This window comes from Rhagoletis zephyria, unplaced genomic scaffold, assembly GCF_001687245.7.
Source record: "Rhagoletis zephyria isolate East Lansing unplaced genomic scaffold, Rhagoletis_zephyria_1.1 Rzeph_scaffold_02711, whole genome shotgun sequence".
In the NCBI taxonomy this organism is placed as follows: domain Eukaryota; kingdom Metazoa; phylum Arthropoda; class Insecta; order Diptera; family Tephritidae; genus Rhagoletis; species Rhagoletis zephyria.
This window is the reverse complement of record NW_016159795.1, coordinates 199-23,480: the sequence shown is the minus strand read 5'-3', so window position 1 is coordinate 23,480 and position 23,282 is coordinate 199. Positions and strand designations below refer to the sequence as shown.

At 35.5% G+C, this 23,282-nt stretch overlaps 1 protein-coding gene across 1 annotated transcript in view; it reads right to left on the bottom strand.

Moving 5' to 3' along the window:
- LOC108367511 (galactokinase-like) overlaps positions 1-22,939 on the bottom strand; it is a gene marked incomplete at both ends in the record, with an annotated part of 71,903 nt that extends 48,964 nt beyond the window's left edge. Inside the window, 2 exons of the mRNA XM_017622130.1 lie at positions 9,855-10,042; positions 22,809-22,939. Coding sequence (XP_017477619.1) covers positions 9,855-10,042; positions 22,809-22,939 — 319 coding nt within the window. The remainder of the gene's footprint in view (positions 1-9,854; positions 10,043-22,808) is intronic.
- Positions 22,940-23,282: the final 343 nt, after the last annotated feature.

The following is a 23,282-nucleotide window of genomic DNA, read 5'->3' as shown; positions in this document are numbered from 1 at the left end:
TCTCGCTCTCCCTTTCCCACGAATGCTCGATGACGGATGCTTGCTGCTTGATAGTTGATGGCCGATGGCATGCCATGTCATCATCATTTTAATTTCTGGCACTCGTAAAGCTGTTGGCCGTAATTGCCAAAGTGACAATGAGGGCATAACGGCAGCTCCACAAAATCATGAGCCATATACACACATTCGTGGATGGCGATGATGATGATGCCGCAAACAAAAATGCACTCACACCCATACAAGTGCATGTGTGTGTGTATGTATGTGTGCTGCTGCTCCTCACTCACCCCATAATATTCCCAACCTGTTTAATATGTAGTATGGGAAGCAGATTGGCGACCGTCTGTTGTGTTGGTTGGTGTCAACGATGAAGTGATGAAGTCAACGCAGTGAAAAAGTGTAATTTAGAAAAAAAAAACGCACTCTTACTCACTGGCTATATAGCACCGTCAGCGGCAATATCGGTGTAACGCGATGTGACTGGAGAATACTGAATAAATGCATGCTGGCAATCTCAAGCGTAAGTGGCTACACAACGCCTCAGCCGCTGGTGGAAAAATTGTCAAAACGTAACGCCGCGCCGTAGGAGGAGCATATACAAAAATATGCGCAATCAAGCGTTGTGAGGTTGCACTTTTTACGCTCGACTGCACTGCCAAAGGTGGCAAGTGGGCAAGTGGCAAAAGGCATGTTGCATACGACAAGTGGCAAAAGGCATGTTCTACGTATGCATGTGTGTATATGTATACTCCCACACTCATTGTTGAGCAGATATGCAGACAGCAGCACCAAAGTGTGTTGTTAACTTGGTTTGGTTTGAGTGAGCTTGAGGGATGATGAATGTTCTGCATGTACATATGTCTGCAAATATGAATTTATGTATCCATGTTACGATCTCCATAAAAACTTATTTTAATTCTTTTCCGCTTTTTTTCTTCCTATTTTTTCACATTTTCGACATTTTACATTTATTACATTTACACCCGCTTATGGTTTTCTGCTTCATTTTAACAAAGTAAAATGCGCACATTTTTGATTGAGCACTTCATTACTAGCATTTCCATGTCTGCATGATCCACAGATTTTTCTGAATTTTTTATGTTTTTTTTTATGGTAACACGTTGGCTGTAATCAAGTGTGCAATGTAATAGTATGATTCGGTAATTTGCAATAACCATTTATGTACATACATACATGTATATTTTACCCATTCCGATGTGCAAATTGGCTTAGCGCAAATTTCACGCGAATATTGTAAAATATTGCACGAATCATTTTTAACTAATTGTCCGCTTTGAGTGGTTTGATATAGAGAATTTCATATTCTCATGCGGTATAAATTCATTAAATTCGCCGCTGTTGTAAAAGTTATTCGGTTTCATGTAAAAGCTCAGTTGTATATGAGTTTTATAATGGTTAGCTTGCGAAAAATCGAAAATAAAATCGACTGCTGAGTGAAAGATCGACCTATATCGGCTGCCAGTTCGAAAACGCCCTATCCCACAAAACTTTTCAAGAAAGCCCTCTTTCAGAATTCTATTGAAAAACACTCTATCTCAGAATTTGATTGAAGAACGCCCTATTTCAGAGTACGATTCAAAAATGCCCTATCCCATTTCAAAATGTATTGAAAATGTGCTGATATAGGGCTTTTTTTTAATCGGCAGCTGAGGTAGGGCGTTTTTGAAATGAATTTTGAAATAGGGCGTTATTCAACCAAATTCTGGAATAGGACGTTTGTGCTGTATAGAATCGTACATATCGATACCTAAAGGTAAAAAGGGGCCAAGTACACTTTTTTCAAAATTTAGTTTTTGATGCAGAATGACAAATAATGCGAAGCTACATACATCGATTTTTCGTTTCTTCTGAACAAATTTCACCTTTAGATACCGATATGTATATAAATGAAATGTCGTGTGTTGGTCATCGCATCACGTGGGAACGGCTGAACTGATTTCCCTAATTTGTTGCTGATACGTAGGCCGATTAGTGTTTGTATGGCCCTTTTTCCTGTAGATGGACCAGGGAACGGTCTATTAACACAAATCGTAGTTCCATCAAATCAAAGTACAGGGACAGTATTTTCAGGCATAGTTATCGAGAGTTCTTACTTTAATTTAAGCCTCAGGGGAAGGTTATATCACCTTTCGCTGGAGATTTTCAAATATTGCAAAACACGTGATTTTTTGACACTTTGACTTCCACCCCTATTCTGCAGCACTTTCTTATTCGAATTTTGCTACGAATCGTATAAATAGTATGCTGCAATCCGAATCGTATCTTTGAACTTTCGAAATTAACAGCTTTTTTGTGTAATTTTGTATAAAAACAATTCTGTGGCGAAAGGGAGTTAAAAATTAAGCAAAAAGATGTAAATCGATAGGTGTTTGCAGGAAATATTTATTAATTTTAATGGGTGTTCTTTTATATAGATAAATTTGCCATTCGCATATACATACGTATATTTTTATCCACTACTTTAAAACGAATGAACGAAAAAGAATGCTTGTTACCCCTTATCGAGAAACTTGGGCTATTTGTACAATCGTTTCGGGTTGTTGTATCCAAACGTATTACCCGACTTATGAAAATAGAACAAACTGTATGTACACTGAATGTATATACGGTGCACGTATGAAAGTTATTCAAACACAAAATGCAATTAGCGTCCTCACTTTCACTAGGAAGCGAATTTTCATTTAAATCTGTCCATAATTCTATTTTTTCCCACTTTTTATATGGAAGGGAAGCAATTATCGTCCTTTAAGATATAAGGTACATTATTACTTACCGAAAAATCTCCTGCTTTGGCACTAGAACATGACTAACAATTTTTGTTATCTTTGAAGGACTTAGGCAGGACTTGGAACTGACTCGATACTAAATTTTGATAATTTGATATATATCGATATCCCGATGAATTTCCAAAATAATAAAATCTGATAACTCAAAAAACTCGATAACTCGACAAATTTCGATAAATCGATAACTGTGCGTTTGGAGGACTCCATCAATATCGATAACCCAGAAATTTACATATCTCAGTACTAATAAATATATCGATAACTCCATAAACTTTGGATAACTCTATCAATTTCGATAACTGGATTAATTTTGATAACTCCATAAATTTTAATATCAGTCGACAAATTTCGATAACTCGTTACCCTCTGGTAACTCCACTGAATGCGATAAATCGATAAACAACGAAAACTCATTTATTTGTGTATCCCCAAAATTTCGATAGCCTGATATACTTTCAAAATTCCAAAAACCTCGATTCGACAAACCGGAAAATTTCGGTAAATCAATAATTATCGTTAACTCGATAAGTTGAAAGAACTGGATAAATTAGACAACTCGAAAAACTCGATAACTTGATTAATTCCATCAACTTGATGAATTTCAATAATCCAATAATTTTTAAACCTCGACAACTATCGGTAAATTTCAGCAATAAAGTTTCTGTGTCTCTATAAATTTCGAAAACTCAATAAACATTGACCAATTTGAATAGTTCGAATATTTCCGATAACTCAATAAACATGGTTAACTCGATAAATTTCGAAAACTATAAACTTCGACAATTCGATAAATTTCGATAACTTGATATATGAATTTTTGGTGAAATTTCTCTAACTTGATATATGAATTTTGGGTGACTGGATTTGTTCGATTCTTATAAAAAAAAATTCCAATAAATGTCTTCAATTCTTATGTATATATTTCCCATTGCTTTCATTTTCGTCTTTAACTTCAATTTTGTCTTCACCTTTTTATAATTAATTATTCATCATCACATTTAACTTTATTACAAAGTTTAATTTCAAATACGAAGTAAAACAAAATGCGAAAATAACCCAAAATTGAAGAGGTTGCAACAACAACGATACACAAATACGGAAATTTTTAAACGACGGTTTTGTCCGTAATTTCCAACCCATTTTGAAACCATAAAAACTCTCCACATATGTATAGTATACTGAAAAATACTTGTCCCCTCGGTAGAACGAACTGTAGCAAAATGTATGCTAGCGTATTACTACATAGATTTCAATAGTTTTAAGCTAAACTTTTAAAACAGGTGGTAACCCTGTCCAAGAACCTAACACCTGTACCGCTAGAAAAAGTTCTAACTTTAAAAACATAAAGCTTATTGCACATCTCAGGGCCAACCCCTCTAATCTGACACCTGATATTTATAATTCGAACGAACGCCACAAAGGAGTGTTTGTGTTATAAAACCGGGCATCATTCAGATTTATCTTCTTTGATAAAAGTGTATTTAAACATATTTATCAAGCTTTATAAACCATTTCAGCTGGCGGTCATAAAAGTCGTCAGCGCTACTTGAACTGTGACCTACATTCGTCATATATAATATAGCCCTTATCCGTATATTTTTTTTTTTTTTTTTGTTCTCTGTGGACTAGTCTGGGACACCCTGTATATATATATATTCTAAACTTAATACTATGTTGTTTAACAAGAAACAATTTTAGCTTGCTACTATGACTAAAGGCCAGTAAGTACATAATTAAAATGAAATTTAATTTTTCTTCTAGGCATATAGTAAAGTCGGCTACGCTGAAATTACTTCGCATCTAATGCACCATAAAAAATCCACTTAAAATGAGCTTCAATGCTTACAACAGATTAAGATAAACAAAAAATACCTTCACCAACAATTTATAAAATTACAATTTACAAGAGCCGGAGTACATAGATTGTCGCTATAATAAAAGTCAAGTACTTTTACAAAGAATCAACGAGCATTCAGGCATGCAAATGTTGCAGCGCGTAAAAGTAAAGATTTACATGCAGTGCACAAACAATATGTATACATATATATATGTATGCAAAAACTGCTTGAATGTCTAATAATTTCATTACTTCTGCCGAGGGTGCGAAACAACTTGATTGCCTATGGGGACGCGCATTGCCACAGCTGGAATTGTAAATTAAAAAAGAGCGCAGAAGTGGAGAAAAAATTTATGTGGTAATGGTATTTTGTGGTGCTGGTGAAAGATTGAAGCAAAACAGGCATCAATGGACTAGCTATGTATGTACCTCAAATTCCATGGCAGTAGGAGCGCGCAGCACTCGAGATCCTTTAGCCGTCAGCCAATGCCTGAAGTAGTAAGTATGCATGTATGCATGTATGTGAGTAAGCAGCCGTACGAGGTTGTGAGGGACGACGCAACCATGGCGGCGAATGCGCGTGCAAAGCATTGTGTGCGTTCAGGCGCACTCACGACAGCAACTGCTGTACGTATTTAAAACAACAACAACAACAACAACAACAGCAGTCAAATGTTGCGCAAGTATTTTGCGTAATTTTTACATTAAGTGCAATTCAAGCGAATGTTGCAATTGAATTGATGTTGAATATGCAAATGAATTCAATGGAAATTTTTACAACGAACCAACGAAGCAAACAAGGATTTGCGATCTGCCACAAGAAAAAAAAAAACAAACAAAAAATACTCTTGTTGAATAAAATCAAGCAACTCAACAAACAGCCGACGGACTAAATTAAGCTAGGCACAAGAAAAAAAATACAAAAAAACACGCACATGCACGCCCACAGAAATATGTTTGTTTGTACCTTTGCATATAAATGTCACACTTTAATTTAAATTAAATGACAAACATGGTTGGATTTAATGAGCAAGAAGAAGAAGAAGAATAGCAGACGCTGCTTTTCCTTCTAACTCAGTTCATTTCATTTGCCAGCCAGTAACTAGTATGTGCGTCCCGTCGTGGCGGTCATTCGCCCGGGGAGACATACAACTGAAATAAATAGAATAAACTGTGACCAAACGTAGTGCACTGGGGGATAAATAAACACGCGCGTACACTAATGTGCAGTGGCATATTTGTGTGGTGCGCATTTGATTTTTCACACTCTCCGCACTTGCATAAATAATCCCGCATACAGCTCACTCGCCATAGCTGTGTGTCCCGCTGCGTTGTGTGTGTTATTTGTTGCATGCTTACAGGCGCAAACGAAACCAATTGCCATGCTAAGCGCATGCCAGCAGCGCTCTGTGTTTACGTTTTGCACTGCAAATGAATGCAACAAATGGCAAAGCGACAAAGTGTTAAAACAAACGCTACGGGATATGACGCAAAGCACACACTTGCATACATATGCGCGAGTGTAAATTGAAATATATATGTATATGTATGCATGCATATCGATATATGCCTTGTAGAGAAAGCTTAACTCAACGATTAGAACCGCTAGCTAGTGAACAACATTTTATTATTTCGAGCAAAATACCTCACAATGTCTAGAATTTTATAAAACACGGCAGTTTTATCCATATTATCCACCCCGCGTTTTAGCTGATGGAGAGCGGGAGACCAGGTTTAGAGTTGTTATCGAGTTAGCGGAGTAGAGGAGATAGGGATAACCTTTGTTGCGATTGTTTATATATCGAGCTCAATGAGCCCATTTGGTTTATACATAGATGCACGTCAAGTCAACCACGCACTTCATATGCCTAATATGCGATAGAGAGAGAGAGAGAGGGAAAGAGGGAGATAGTGCATTATGTGAACCGTTTACCATTTATTAATTGGGGTACTCCCTCCTTTGTAGGTGTCATGCTCTAGCTTACGTAGGCTGTTGTGCAATGAGCTGGGATTTATTCAGGGATGCTTACTACTATCTCAAAAATGCATCCAGGAGTGCAGTGGAATCGATGCTTAAAGCACCGTGTGATAGTCAAGCTGGGTTAGCGTTGACCATGGCTGGAAATGCCAGCGAGATATTACTTCATTAAGATCAGCGACAAGAGGTTTGAGAATTGTATAAAAAATGCATATCCACTTAAGAATGTGCGAATTGCTTTTAAACACAAGTGCATGTATGCGTTCGCTGCACTAAGTTTAGGCAAAAATGCTATTCAAATGAGCGTGTGTGTCTGCTGCTCTTTGTTTATGAGGGAAATGTATAAGTCACTTAAACACCCTCCTTTCATCAACAATCAAAATGGAGCCTTCTATGTTCATCCCACAATGCTCAGGCTCCACTTAAGTTTGGAGTCTAGAAAAAATTTCAAGATATTGCACCTCAACGTGGTAGTCTGCAGCAGAAGTTTCTAGCATACATAAAATAACTTCATTGATGTTTCCAGGTTGAAAGTCGAAGAACCAAAGCGATCGCACTGTGATGGAAAAAAGGAATACCTTCCGTATTTTTCACGTACGTACGATGCGAAGATCAAATATCCACTGAGGCTACTATCTTGTTGCAGCCAAGATACCCAACTTCTTCGCGTTTCGACTGGCTCCCCTGCTCTCTGAGAGCACTCTTAAACAAACCGATGTACGCAAGCAGTACGACCCCATCTTCTCCACGAGGAGGTGGTGAAACCGTATCCCTAGTCTATGATGACTTAATCGAAGTCACATCGCGCTACAATGGCGAGGTACGATTAGCTATTTCACTTTTATGCGGAATATGGTCGAAAGGAAGCATATTTATCAACTCGAATTTAAATATACTCCGCCCAATCCACAAGAAAGTTTATCTTGGCATATGCATCCGTACTACCGCCGTTGAATAAGTAAATAGATTAGCAACAAGAGTTTACGCGGTGTACATGGCTCAGCGGCTTGTGTTACTGGCTTTGCACATCGATAATGCGGGCTCGATTCCTGCTGAAGTCTAGAGAAAGAATTCTGATGAGATGTGGTGATCTCTGAAATAGCAGCTATAGCTTTCAACCCTTAGGCTTTGTTGTTTTTTTTTATTTTTCTTAAAGAATAACAATCGTGGTACAAAGCTCAAGAGCACTATTGAAATAAATATTATACCGCATAATAAAATTGACAAGCAAACAATAAAATCTCATGCTGGTCCATTGGACTAGGCCGTTGGACAAAGGGTTAATACTGCAAGCTCTGGTAGTAGAATGAGTAGTAAAATTCCATTTAAAAAATTGTATGCGCATAATGGATAAGTTGAATCCAAAGCAAGTCTGAGTCACACTAAAGTAGATGTTTAAAATATCGCCAAAACTGACATCGATGTATCTTCAACTTACAAATTTTGGCAAAATATGTATAAGCATCGATGAAAAACATCGAGTTTTCAATCGATTGTTTGCATCCCCACTTGTGCAGTAAGGCAAACAGAGACTCAGAATTCGTTGTGACACTAACTTTCCTATGAGGCAAACTTTAACATATTCCATTTAAGGAATATACATACATACTATATGTATATAAGTACTAGCTGCGTGGGTTTTTAAACACATAACTTTATACATAGATACACAAATATGTAGATATTCCTATTATCTCTACACAAATAAAAACATTGATAGAGATTTAATTCTACGTGGCTTATATCCTGTGGAATATATGTTATTTAAAAAATATAATTACATACTTATATTCATTTGTACGTGTTGCATTTCTTCTGGCGTAGAAGCATGGTTGTGGAAAACAGAAGTACATACGTATGTATGTATACATGGCCTATATATGTGTGTGGAAAATTTTTGTTTTAGTTCTAATTTAATAAACATTTGGTTTTATGAAAAACATGACAACTGACGAAGTGATTTCAGGAATAATTGGCTAACATCTGTTTATAAACTCATTAGTTAAATAAATATGCAGTTGAATTTGCAAAAATCAAGAAGGCCCTACAATTTCAGTAAACATATTTATATTTTGCATGGATAAATGACAATAGTCTAATGAATTGAAAATAATACATGCTTTGAAGTATGCACATAGTTTTCAACAATTTATGTAAACACCAATTCTTATCAATATGTATGTATATTAGAAGATTGAAATTGAAATTGACTTATTATTGAAACCGACAAACTTATGTATTGGGTCTACGAATGTGATGCCGTTATCCTGGACTTTTTAAGGACTCGAAAATCCCGGGATTTTCGGCATTTGCAATTTGCACTGATGGCAATAATATAAACTCCTTTTCTTGACCAATATTGGCTTTATTTCTTTTAATAATAATTAATATTTTTTTATAAATGTGTAGCTCATTATACGTATAACACTTCGCGATAGTAAATTGTAAACACAAATATCAATATATTCGCGAAACCATGGGACAAATATAGTAAAATTGCGTTTTTAGTTTTTTCCTCTGACGTCAGTAATTCAAAAATGATTTAAAAAATTCAGAGAAATGTGCTTAGAGAAGAAGTATGGGTATTAAAATAATGAGGAAAGCCTGTAGAATTTAAACTGATGCAGAAGGGCTGGTAAATATTGAAAATATCATTTTAAAATTTTATCTTTGAAATTTTGCAGTATTTGTTTTTGAAAAACTTATATGTTAAGGGCTTATACAAACTCGATAACATCGTTCTTCTAACTTTGTCAGATAAAAAATAACATAATCGTCCTTGTGAATGCAAAAAATTTAAATTTTTTAAATTCTAAAGAAATTTCCTATTGCATTTGTTACCTCAAACGTAAATATATTTACATAGTAATATTGATCAGGAAATTATTCTTGTTATACTTGCTATCAAATTAAAAGAAAGTACCATTACAAAGCAGAAAAATTCACATTCCAAAAGACACATTTACATCTTTTTTAACATCTGACTTCTTTAGACAGTTATTTAGCATCAATACTTCACGGCTCTTCCTCGTTTTGTTTAATTAATTAGCATCACTCAAATTCTGAAATCCTTTATCATTGTCTAGTCCACCAACATAGCAAGTAGGACATTCATCATCTGAATTCAAATTAAAACAATGCCGCATAGTGCAAAACTCTCACCCAATTTGCATCACCATCAACAACAACAATACACCGCTATACCCATTCTAATTTAAGTGACATTAATTACCTGACAAGTTATCCTCGTTGGCATCTCTATAGCTCGCCTTTGCCATTAGCTTGAGTGCCTCGCCGCATTGTTTACGTCTTGTTGGATATTCACTATGCGATAATTCGTGGCGTACACCTGAATTGCAAATTAAGACCACAAAATCCTTGGAGCTGCCAATAAAAGGTATTTGGAATGCATCCAAGGAGCTGAAAATGGAATTAAAAAAAAAACGCATTACGACAGAATTACTTTGCAGCAACAATCGCATGCATACAGCTATAACAAGTAAACACCGCTCGCAAAAAAAAAGTTGCAACTAAAACCTAAAGAGATAACTCCTGTATTAATTTGCATGGAGTAAAATTTCGTACAAACTAGTCGCAATTACCCTTATAGTCAAATAGGCCCTCGAATCATCTCTAAAGAGCACATTTACAGAGAGTATTCGCTATTCTAACCCAAGATCCCCGTTCTAATATCAAATAACGCAATTTTCTTACTTTTATTTTTTAATTCATACGTAGTGGCTGTTCACTTTTCATAACTCTTCGGGCAAAAAAGATAACAATCGGTAGTTTCATAGAACATGCCCGAACAAAAGCGAAAAATTCATTCCATATAAAGAGATCAAAAGTGGTATAAGTCGCATACTCTTCTGCGATTACTCTGGGAGTCATTACGGATTCGTCGCATTTTCTGCAGTGCTTAAAATTACATACTTATGTAAGTACATTATGTATATCAGCAACCTAGCACTCAAGCAATCCGTATACCAAATATTTATAAGGCAAACGATCTGCATGCGTACAAATGCAGCTCAACACAATGAGAGCACTCTACTCTAGCCTCAGCCACTTACCGCATACTCTTCACTTAAGCCATCACCTGCCTCCCGATGCCACTATTCCTACTGCCAGCGCTTTCAACTAGTCAGTTCGCAATTGCGGCTTTGAGCTTTTTGGCTTGCCTCCCCACACTGTTTTGCATTCGTTTATTTACATACTGGCAGGTAGTAGCTCCACTCGCTTTTCTTCTGGTTTTAAAACAAAGAACTCACTCACATCGCACCCAACATCTATTCACTACTGATTTTGGCCTCGTGAACTGTATCTCGGAAATTTCGGCAAGTCACAGATTTCTAAAAAATTTACATCATTGTGAAGTACTTACAATATTTAGGTTGGCATACAAGTATTAAAAAAAAATCGTATATTTGCCTTAGCTTTTGACAGTTATATTCTAAAGTAAGACAAAACTTTAAAATTAATTTGTACTCACCAAACGAAGATGGAAATAAAGTTATACATAAATATACGCCAATCGATTACCTTTAATAATCTACATTGTTAATTACATATAACACTACTTATTCCTTAAATTTTATTATATCGAATATATGTTAGGTCTGACGGCCCTGCGACCTTGGACTATAACAAGGCACACATTTCTCAAAAATCCTTTGCGAGATTTTTATGGTACAGTTCACGTGGCCACATTCTACTCTGTGCTACTTACTACTATTCGTTTTCTATTTCATCCTCTCAACATTTTCCCAACATTCAAACGGCATAATATTCAAATTGAATAAAATGCATCGCCCAGATTAGGTGTTGATGATCAATTACAAATGTTGGCACATAGGTTGTGCGTACTTTACATTCACATGTACATGTAATATGAATGTGTTACATACATACATAGGTATTTTATTCGGTGTAGGCAGTTTAGTAGTATAGTAGAGAGTTTTCTAGAAATATTTGCGCAAAAACCACGCGTCTTCAAGTACTCGGCATGAAGCTCTATAGTAAATGATACAACTTGCCTTCATCTAGCCTGGATTTGTTCTTACTATGCGCACTAGGGTGGCCATCCAAAATGCTTTTTTTGAAAATTTCAAGACCCTTTCCCCTAATTTTATTCGTTTTTATGAGAAATATTATCGCCTATTTTTATAGTTTTTTTCGATTTAGGTCAGAAAAAAAGGATTTTGTAAATTTATGAAATTTTTGAATAACTATTTTTGATTCGATTTCAAAGATCGAATATTAACTGAGAAGAAGATATGTATATAAACCTTTAAAATTTTATATAATAATCTATTGTCGAACGAGGCTTGTTGCAATTTTTTATCTGGTAAATTAAAAAAGACCCATATTTCTCTTAATTTTTTAAATTTGACCATCGATAATTCCTAGAATTTCAAAATATGAAGTACTATTTAAAATTAAATCTATTTTCCCAATAAACTGATACCTCATTTATTGCAATCGCATAAATATTGTCGAATTTAGGCGACTTTTCTAAATACGTACCGGAATTTAAGATTTTTTGAGCAGTGTGGCTAAAGAGTTCATCAATATTTATTAAAAATTGATATATACAATCCTTCTTTAGCAAAGAAGAGGTTTTTTTTTTAGAATTTTTAGTGGTACCGCCCACTTATATGCGTATCTCAAAAACTACTTGACCGATCTCGACCGAATTTGGAATTCACATTGCGCTTTGAAATCGGACTAAATCAGTATTTCATTGCGGAATTGTGTTTAAATGAAAATTTTTAAAATTTTGATTCTTGATGTGATTTGATGTGATTCTTTTTCATTTAAAGGCACACTAGTGCTATTACTCTGTAAATAGATCTGTTAATTTCAAAATAGCTGTGACAGATATTCTTTTTTTAGTTTTTTTAGTTTTTTTGTTATGTTATGGCCTTATAACAATTATGTTCAACAATTTTATTTTATATAATTGTTGTAAGGCCATAAAAAAACAAAAAAAAAAAAATAACTTAAGGGCGACCACAACTTAAAGTTACACGTTCTAATAATAGAAATATTAACAAAAACCAACAACCACACGATCAAGTGTAAATAGCACTGGAATAGCTGCGCTTGATTGTGGTTGGCTTAATAAATGATATAGTGGAAAAAAGCAAAAGAATTCACAAGGCGAACTTAGCACAGTGCGTAGGCAACGTAGGCTGAGTCAATGAGATCGTCGGTTCGAATCCTACTGAAAGAAGTCTGATGAGGAAATGTGGTGATTTTCGAAATAGCTATCACTTATACCATTTTTATTTCAAATTATTGCTGCTTTTCCACAATAAATTTTTCAATAAAAACCGCCTCAAGCTCAATAAAAACTTTTTAATATTCTTTTTTTTTAATTTGGTGGCACACTTTTCAAACTTCACAGACATGGATGTTGCATTTGGTGCCAAATTTCATTGTCTGTAATATGAACATTCCATCTGAAAACTTCCTAAAGTAATTTAAAAAAAAAAACAATGACGAGTTTTGCGATTTGCAATAAAAAAAATAGTAATTTGGGCACTATTTCGCCTACATAAGGCTAAAACTGTTTAAATATTTGATTTATTTTTTACTGAACATACTTTTCCAGCTCCATATTCTTATTTAGACTTAGTGATTTAGATTCAGTTTAAAATTTTAAAAATTTTTTTTTTAACTATTTTTATGCAAATTTTTTTAACTTAAAACGTTTTATCATTTGAGGGGAAATTTTCAAAAAAATATTTAAGAAATTATTTTTATTCATAAAAAACTCCATTTTTAGAGGTATTTTCAAATCCGTCTAATCACGTTAATCTTAATATTTTTCCGAAATATTTTGGTGGATGTCTTAAAATATAATAGATTTTATAATTCCAATGAAAAAATAGTACCTATTTTTTTTTGTATGGGGAGTGATGCAGTCTAATATAGATAACAGTTTATAATAATTTCCTCCGAACTTATTTGCAAATTTGACTTTTTGGAAATATCAGTATTTTAGTGCTTTATTTTTTGCCACTCCAAATACTTGCTTGGTTTTAGTGAAATGTCAACCTGTTGACAAGCAATTACCAAGTTTTGCCATTTTTATTCCACAACTCTTGCACCCTACAACCATTTGGCGGCTTTAAAAAATCTCAGTAATTAATACAGAGAGGCGGCTGCACTCTCAAATATTCAGCAGGGATGATTTATAGAGTGTATTTAGCCTTTTCGAGGGCTGGCACAGCGAGTATTCAACTTTCGCTCTTGAGCCCAGAACCTCGCAAATGCGACACAACATTTTGAAGAGTAATCCAATCCTTTGGGCTTGTACCCCAATAAGCTAGTGTCCTGTGCATACTGCCGTGAGTTCGTAGGTATTTTTTTTTTTACTCATTCCTTAAAGAGCCCTGGTTTTAGGTGCGTCGTAGGATCAACACCGCAGCAAACCCACCAAACACTTCCTTCTCAAAGGCTTGCAAAGGTTTACAAAAACACTTTACGATTCTCGAACAAGATCGGCGGCCACTACCAGCAACTTGATCATAAAAAAACAAAGCTTAAATCCTTTGTAGTTATGTAAATTGGTGTGTGGTTTTTGGAGAAAATTCCGTTGCATCAAAAAAAAATCCCAGCAGATTAAAACATTGCATCGAAAAGGAAACAGCGAAACCTTCTCCTTTAATGAATATTTTACAATCATCGCTTACTCCAATAATCGTACATATTCACATACCTACCTATATGTATGTTAGGGCGGGTAAATTTCTTTTTGACAATGCTCGTTTAGCATAGGAGGATTCTACGTGTAATTCTAATCAAATTTGCCATAGAAACCATTACTCTAAAATCAATTTGGTGTTTGCCAAATTGGGAAAATAGGTTTCGAAGAAAATGTGGAATTTTTTACTGTTGCGCCTTCTGGTGGAAGTTTTAAGAAAAAGATAAATGCATAATTGGATTCCTTATACCGAACAACCCTTGCAGAATGTTTTTATACAAAATTTAAGTACTTCTTTATTACACTACAGAAAAATGCTAAGCAACCTATTTTTGCAATTTGGCACACTCCAAACAGATTTTAGATCCATAGCTTCTTCGGCAAATTTGCTTAGAATTACACGTAGAATCCGCTCTGTGTTATACGCGCATAGCCGAAAAAATCTCCCATACAAATTGACCCGCCCTAATGTACGTATTGTATGTATATGTAAAGGTGTCTATACCGTGAGTAAGCTTGGGTCCTAGTCACCACGTCCATATCTTAAATTAGCCAGCCATTGTGACTACTTTTGTATAGACGAAAAATGAAATCAGAAGCCTTAAAACGACAGCAAAAAAACACACACATGTGTACATATGCTTATGCCCGCAATTTAGCCAATAGTTTAAGCAAAGGAATGACATATTTCTACACTTAACGCATACATAGGTACTAATCTACTTACATATATGGATACATACTTTTTTACAAATGCATATGCCCGCAGCACATTGTTGAGCAAAACGCTTATAGCCTCCGCCGCTTACCACCTTCCCTTTGACTTTTTTTTTGCTATGCATGCATTTGTGCTTGCATATGTATCCCTACATTTTTCACATACATACATATGAATTTCAATTACGAAAACAAAATCTCTATTTTTGTTCGTATGTACACGGGTATGTGCAGCTACAATATTCCTGCTTTACTTGGCCATTGTCCATGAAATGTGGCTTCCGTCTGCCGGAATTCGAACACAGAGGGACACAAACGACTGGTGGCCACCAAACCACTAGGAGCACTGTCAGTTACAGGTAGTAAAAGAAAAACGAAAGCAAAAAACTGTGCTCGTATACGAAATAAATAGGTGACAAAAAATTAAAGAGCGGAAGCAGTGCTTTACAATGGCTGGCAAAGCGGGAGAGGATGACAGAGGAAAGAATTGCATTGAAAAACCTGTAAATGAAGTTAGTTAAGCACATATGTTAGATGGAATTGACCAAGAAGAAACCTTGAAACAAAGGTGAGGATAGCGGGAAAGGGGAGTAAAAGAGTTTAAATAGTATGAGCAGCATATTTGAAAGTACTACATAGGCACTGTAATGGAGCGCTGTGACTAGCATCACCGGCTGGACCAGCGAGTCGAGAATATTTTATTGAGAATGCAAAGCATTTGGTGTGGAAGAATGTGTAAATATACGAGAAGTAAAGGCGTCGGACAGTATAGGTAGGTATGCATGTATGTGCCTACATGTATGTATGTGTCTCCATTTTCATTTACTAAAGTGTGTGATGTCAGTCACGAGCAAATTCAGCCTGTAGAAAATTTTACTTGTCTCTAGAATGGTTAGAAATTTATCTCACTGATAGGTTGGTTCACAGGCATGAATTTGGTGGTCTTAATTTCCAAAAAAAAATCCACAAATTTGAGTTACAAATTGTTTGAAAAACTTTATAAAAGCCAAAATCTTCCGACTGAACCTTCTGCGAGGGTGCGGACTGGAAATGGGCATCGCAGAGAAATCGCTATGCCATACGGAAATGATTCTTACGACGAACCCTTTCTCCGCGACTCATGGAAGTATGAACGAAAACAAGAAGTTTAGTAAAATGACAACAACGAAGGATGATACCGAAACCCATAAAAATGTGGAAGCGCAACCGCCCAGGCACCATTAGAATCATGCGATGCAGCGCTCCCTTACCAGCCACGATGTAGCAAACATTAGTGGAAAAAGTAGGCTTCCGAGGTTCCGCGCATTCACAATAATGCGACAAAGAAAGCTTGGCGAATTTCATGGTACTAGTGGAGGAAAACTTGGCTAGCAGCTTGAGGTCTGAAGAAAGGTCATCATCAAACGCAGTCATGACTGGACAGCTACTGTGAGGACTGGAAGGCTACTGTGAGGATCTTGAAGACGTCTAAGTTGACGCGAGAACTGTGTAGCAGAGATACAAAAGACAAGAACGATAATTCCCGATCGCCATCTGCCGGTGTTCGGCGAGTCACAGGCTGAGAAAAGGCGTAACCGATCTATTTAGGTTGCGCAAAATAATCCGAAGAGTACCAGATCGTAAACCCCTCATTTTCTGAAGAAGCGGAGAACGCTACCCTCCTGTTTAGGAAGAGCACCAGGCTGAAGAGCTGGCGCACAGAGCCCATTGGGAATAGGTGAAAGTGTAGATGGCTAGTGTTACCGTCTGCGTGCTTTGGGAGCATCCTGAAGCTCCGCCATCATGTCGGGTTATTGGTTGGTTCCAGGACAACACTAAGCTATTAGCTAGGGTAGACCGGCGAGAGGCCTACGGACCTCTATAAGAATGCAGTCGAAAGATTGGGCGGCATTTACCCCATAGCGATTCTATAGGTTGTCGACTTTAAAATATCCATAGCTTTGGTTAACCAAGGCATCCTTACAAGTGTCATATTTAAAATATTGTCTCTCCCTCAGTTCAATGAGTAGACTGGCTTACGACAAGCCAATCCCAACGGCAGCCTTCATACAGCTAGTGGTATGCCTGGGACAGTGGGGACATCAACGAACGAGATGAATTACTTTATCAATTCATAGTTAGATCAAATTTAATCATAAGCAATATGGGTAGAGTGCCTACCATCAAAATTAGAAGCTGTAGAGGAGTTTTGTCTCGCTTTTTTCTTGGATTAAATATAGTGATTTTAGCAGCGCTGTCTTGAGAGGCGAACAACTGAGCTTTCTAGCACTAAACAATCTGAGCCGATTTATTGATTTTGAACGTGTGGTTTTGAAACAGAAAATCATGTAATCAATAAGAAACGGTAACCATATATGTAAGAATATAAGCCCTCTCAAAAATTCACTAATCACTTATTGCAAACATGAACTGCGAGATCACAAATAAGTTCCTGTTTAATTACAAGCCAATAAAATTGCCTAGAGGGTTGGCGTGGCTTACGAATGAATTTGATACTATATATTTATGTATACATTGTACACGTTATGTTCTAACTTTCCCCTTGGATTTGAGCTTATAAAATAATAATTTACTTTTTGTTGTGCACACATGTACTAATTTGTGGGGACAGACATTCAGACTATTGGATGTGGAAATTGCTAAGCAACAAAAACATTTAAAAATTCCAATGCTTACTGCTCATCTTCCACCACAAATGCCACACATAGCGTTATGCAAAAGCAGCAAAGTTGGAGTAGGTTTATGCAATTTACAAACAGCTATATGTACATACAAACAAACACCTTTGTATGTAACCATGTATTTACATACAGTATTTTGTATTTCATTACATGCATATTCAATTGCAATTGCAATGTTGGCAAATTTTTGTTAGAGTTGCTTAAGGTTCTATAGTTACTTGGGGTGTAGTGATTTTTATTAAGCAAATATGGAGTAAACTATTTTGTGATTTTTATGCATTTGGGTGCGTACACAAATACGAATGTACGTATTAGACGTCTGCATGAATCCAATCAAAACGACAAATGAATCATTCATATTCTAATTGAATGAATGTGATTGGCTGTGAATTTTATTGAATTTAAATGAACAGGTGTGTTGATATGAGTATCGACATAGCAGCGTTCAAACGTTGTAAAACACATTGACGTTTTTTTTTATATTAATCTGTTTTTGAGCTTTCCGAATACATATCTACATACATAGATTTTTTTACTTGTAATCAACATATGAAAAATAAAACCATTGGTTAAAAATTTAGATGGTTTCAATTATTTCAATGCATAAATATAATTCTATTTACGCTGCCTGGGTATATAGCCCTCACAATAAAACGTTGATTTTTGGTTGACTTATGCAGGTTAGATTAGCTTGGCCATCGAATACAATACAAATGTTCGAGTACATATTTATGTCCCTTCTTAAATAGCCGTAAAATTTGTGTCCATTTTCTCATTGTCAATTTTATATGGCACAGTTTTAAATTTGCTATAAATGATTCTTCATTTCACAGTACCCGGCATTCATGTGTATAGAAAAGCAAGTTTTCTATACGAAAAAAACTTATTTGTAGAAAAAAATATAACCAAAATGAGTTTGAACGATTTTAAAGTTTTTCATTCATTCACTCAAATTCTTTCATTTGAAGGTAGAAAATTTAAAACGAAATGAATTCTCATAAATTACAGAATTCAGAACACTGAGTGTTTACTGTACTCTGGTTGGCTGGAAGTTTGAATGACTTCATGCAGAGGTCTATGTTGTACGTATGAAGAGCACGTACAATAATGCTTGTAAACACTGACAGAAAATATAATTGCAACCTAAATTGACTAGCTGATACCAGAAAAGTTAAAAAACTGATTTTAAAGTGATACAAAATGTAAGAACATATTTATGCTGAAGGCAACGTAGTATGATCCTGAAGTGTTACACTAATATATATGTACCAAAGTATTTTGATTTACTCTTGGGTAAGCAACTTGCTTTAAGAGTCTTTATGTACAAGTGTTCTTATAAATAGACAGAGAGCTCATGACCAAAAAACCCATCATACTTCAGATCGATTGAAATTTTTTGGGAGCTTAGCTCGTTAATATATAAATCGAGATCCGGAGGCCTAGCTGCTGAACAGCGCTCTGGATTAAGCGTTTTTAGCTATTAAAGATGTCCATAAAACCGATTACTCGGCATTCTTCAGATGACATGCTTTTGTAAATTTTGATTTCAAATGAAATGAATTTCGATTTATTTATTAATAAGCTAAGCTCACAATGATCGATCTGAGGTATGATGGGTTTTTTGATCATGAGCTCTTGGTCTACAGTTTATTTATTTATTTTTGCATTTAAATCTGTTTTAATTTTGGCAGCTTAAGTTTTTACACACAGAAGGTGGCTTCTTGACATAAAATAAATTATAGCATTTAAAAAACATATAAAATCAAAATATGTTTTCTCTATTACTGCTTGTATATACACTGTGCACACTATGGACGAAAATATCGCATGCTTCCCGCCAGGGTGCACAATTGTACTCTCAGCGATAACTTTCTGCTCGACTTAGTATGGCAACGTTAAAAATTCAGTTGAATAAAAGACAAGTCCTAGAAATAAAGCGGAAAGTCCTGCTCGCTTGGGAGGAAAAGAAAACTGTTTACCGAAAACTTTACGGACTCCAGAGAAAAAAAATGCCGGCTACCAGACCGTTTATGAAAGCGATAAAGGAAGTTGAAGAGGCAAGCGATACGTATTATTTGAGAAGACAGACAAGAAAAGCGATCGGAGATTTTACCAGAGAGTTCACACCGAAAACAGACCAGCGTCGAGCGAAAAAAAGTGGAGCGAGGCGAACCTCAGGGGGTTCACACTGAACGAGACGGAACGGAGCTTTTCTCATGGACTCGGTTGCAAAGATACAACAACTCCTAAAGTCACGGAAAAGCGGCAAAAAAGTTTTCTCAATTTTATTCAAAATATTTGTTATAAAGTTCGTTTTTATTTGAATATTTTGATTTCTCGTTTGCAACAGCGCACAGTGGGATTTCGGCGGAAAAAATTATATTGGTTTTTTAAACTTATTACTAATACTACACCCCTTGGGTGACCTGGTTTTAGAAGATTTGGCAGCAAATATAATATCAAGTTTGAAAACTAGTTGTCATAAGAGGCATATCGTCGCTACCATGTCGAACTATCGAATGGGCAAAAATACTTTTTCAGTTACGATACCTTGCGCATGCGTTTAGAATGATACACAAGTTGGCAAATCGTCAAATTTCTAGTCTTATTAGAAGCAGAGGATACTGGCTTTAACAAAGTATCGAATTCCACCCTAATTGGATTATCCGTTCAGTATAAAAAAATATTTAATTTAAAGAAATTAGTATTTTTTTCTGTTACCTTATTTTTGTTGTGATATAGCAATAATTGCTTTCTATACAAGTTAGGATTAATATGTAATCTATTCCAACAGCAATTATCTGCAATTCTTTTTGTAGAGACTGATTTAACTAGCAAACTAATTTTTATTCGAAAATAATGCAAGCATAAGAAATTATAAATTATGGAGCTAATTAACTTTTAAACGACGTGGTAAAGCATAAAAGGATAAGTTTTCAACTTTTATTCACACTTTCAGAAAGCAACACCGAATTTAGCTATTGTGGCAAATTTCAACATTCCTGATTTAGAGTTAGCTGAAATTGCAACTGCAAGTAATCCTGAAGTGCATAAGGGTTCCGAAACCCTTTAAAATAAATATCCACACTTTTCAGAAAGATTTCTTGAGAAAATCTATACCGGACTTAGTAAATTGTTTTTGCCTTATTTTACCAAATCGTTGCATGCTGCTGTTATAGAAGATGCTTAGAATCGAGCAAACCACTTGGTTGGCTATTTACACGCATTTCAAAAAAGGAATTTCTACCACTCCCAGACGACTGTGCGACATTAGTATATAGTTATTATTCAAAATTGATCACATTCTGAAGTCAAATGTCCCACAACTCACAACGGAATGGCCCTTTACCTACATACATATCTGCTGATTGTTCTAACCAATTCAAAATAGCAGGCTTTTTGTAGCTAAAATTCAATTCTTAATTTCCAACTAATTTCCCTCTTAAATATTAAATGGAATTTTAGGCGTACGTCAAAAAAATTAAATCAGCCCAGACTCTATTGTTTCAAAACAAAAAAAAAAATTCCACACAGCACTCTTTAAATACAAACAAAGTCAAATATTCACGCCATTATGCCATAAAAGTCTGCTTCTGGCAGCGCACAATTTTTTTTTTTTATAAATATGCAACATTTTTATGACATTTGGTCTGCCAAGACAATGTTAGCATTTTTTACACTCTTTTCGCATATAAACGTATTTACATAAATAAAATGTAAAAGTATAGCAAATAAAAACTCATACACCTAAACCAAAGAAAAAAAACGAATTTTGTTAGCCGTCATGGCGTATGCGCAATATTATTATTTGTAGGTAGGTATGCAATTTTTCTACACTCCACCATGTGAATGTGGAACTTTTTCAATTTCATAGCCGCAGTAACAGCAGCTTGGCGCATTCGTATTCGAGTTAGTACTATATCATCACTGCGCTGTGGTTGCCAGCCAGCTGGCGCTAACGTCGTAAATTTGTTGCTGGCTGTCGCGAAAATGTTGGTTTTTATTACAATTATTTTTATTATAATTTTCCACATAGCACACATATCGTTTTTTTTTTTCATTTGCTGCATCATCAGCGGGCAGCCAACGCAATTGCGCGATTGTCTGTGTGTTCTTCTGTGTAGCTTCTATTATTTTATAAGTTGATTTTGTAAAAGTTTTGCACTTTTGCTTCTCTCTTTGCGCAAGCATTGAACTCGATGCGAAATACAATACATATATGTAGTTAGTGTGCACAAATATATAAAAAAAAAAAAAAACTATTCACGCATTATCAGCGAATTTTGGCTTTTTATTGAGACAAACGCTGAGCGATGACTCGCACTTTATGAACGCATTGTGGTTTTATGGCTGCACTGAATTTGTATGAATACGCGGCTGTGTTACAACTTGGAAGTTATTAAATTATACATACACATAGTGCAGATAGCAAAAAGTTAGAAAAGTTCATGTGTGGCTTTTTTGTTGGCATCAAGCTGACAGCACGCAGCACAGCACAGCAGCCATGGGATTTTATAGTTCAGCTGTATCGAAAATTTACTAAAATCATATTGTAATACAGTCATTCAAAATAAATGGAATGCCGCCGGCTATGACTTTGAGAAGAGTTCGGCTGTCGTCAGCAAAATATTTTTAGTTTGTAGTTGATTTTGTAGTTGACGCTCAAATGGGTCTAAGGAAAAACTTACGGTGCAGTCATTATGGATACAATTCTACTCATTCGCTTTTTAATCATTCGCTATAGATCTTATACAATTAATTACTTATTGTTGTTTTGTTTGTTTTTCATTAAAGTTTTTTACACAAAATGCATTTTAATACACTTTTATTGTTTAGCGCTATTTATTTGAGTGCGCATGCCCAGCAATGGAGAATCACTGAAAAAAGTAATGGGTGCAGCAGCAAATATTCTGTAATGCATTTAATATGTTCAGTTTGTAATTTATGTAATTTTAGTTAGACTGTTTAGATATTTTCGGTGACCGCAGGCCTGGGTTCAAGCCCAGTTTCCCAAATCAAATAATAAAAAATATAAAAAAGTTCTTTTCTGAAAGCGGTATTGCATAAAGGTACTTACCGACAGTCTAACAGCAGCGCATGATCCTTTTGTCCAGCGACGGAAATCATTTGATCCATAATGCCACAGGGCATACCAGCAAACTTGTGTTCGGCGGCTTGGCATACTAGGGCGCGTTTCTTGTTGCTAAAAAATTCAGGTGAAAAATAAATATTTTATTTACTATTCGAATACTTAGTCTATGAAGCTAGCTGTGGTAAAAAAAAATTCCAAAAATAAAGAAAAGATGCACACACACAACGAAAATGAAGAGATGTAGACGCCAATGTTGCCAGATCAGTAGTTTCCCCCCCGAGATTTAGAGACTGTCCTAGGGGTAAATTTATGGTAACCAAATATTTAGGTGAAAACTTTATAGGGAAGAAAATGCATCTATGGGAAATTCAAAATTTTTGGAGGAAATCCATCATCTACGTAAACGCTTTTTTGTGTCGTGGGCTTATCTTCAATACCCATTACACTAGGGGTATTCAC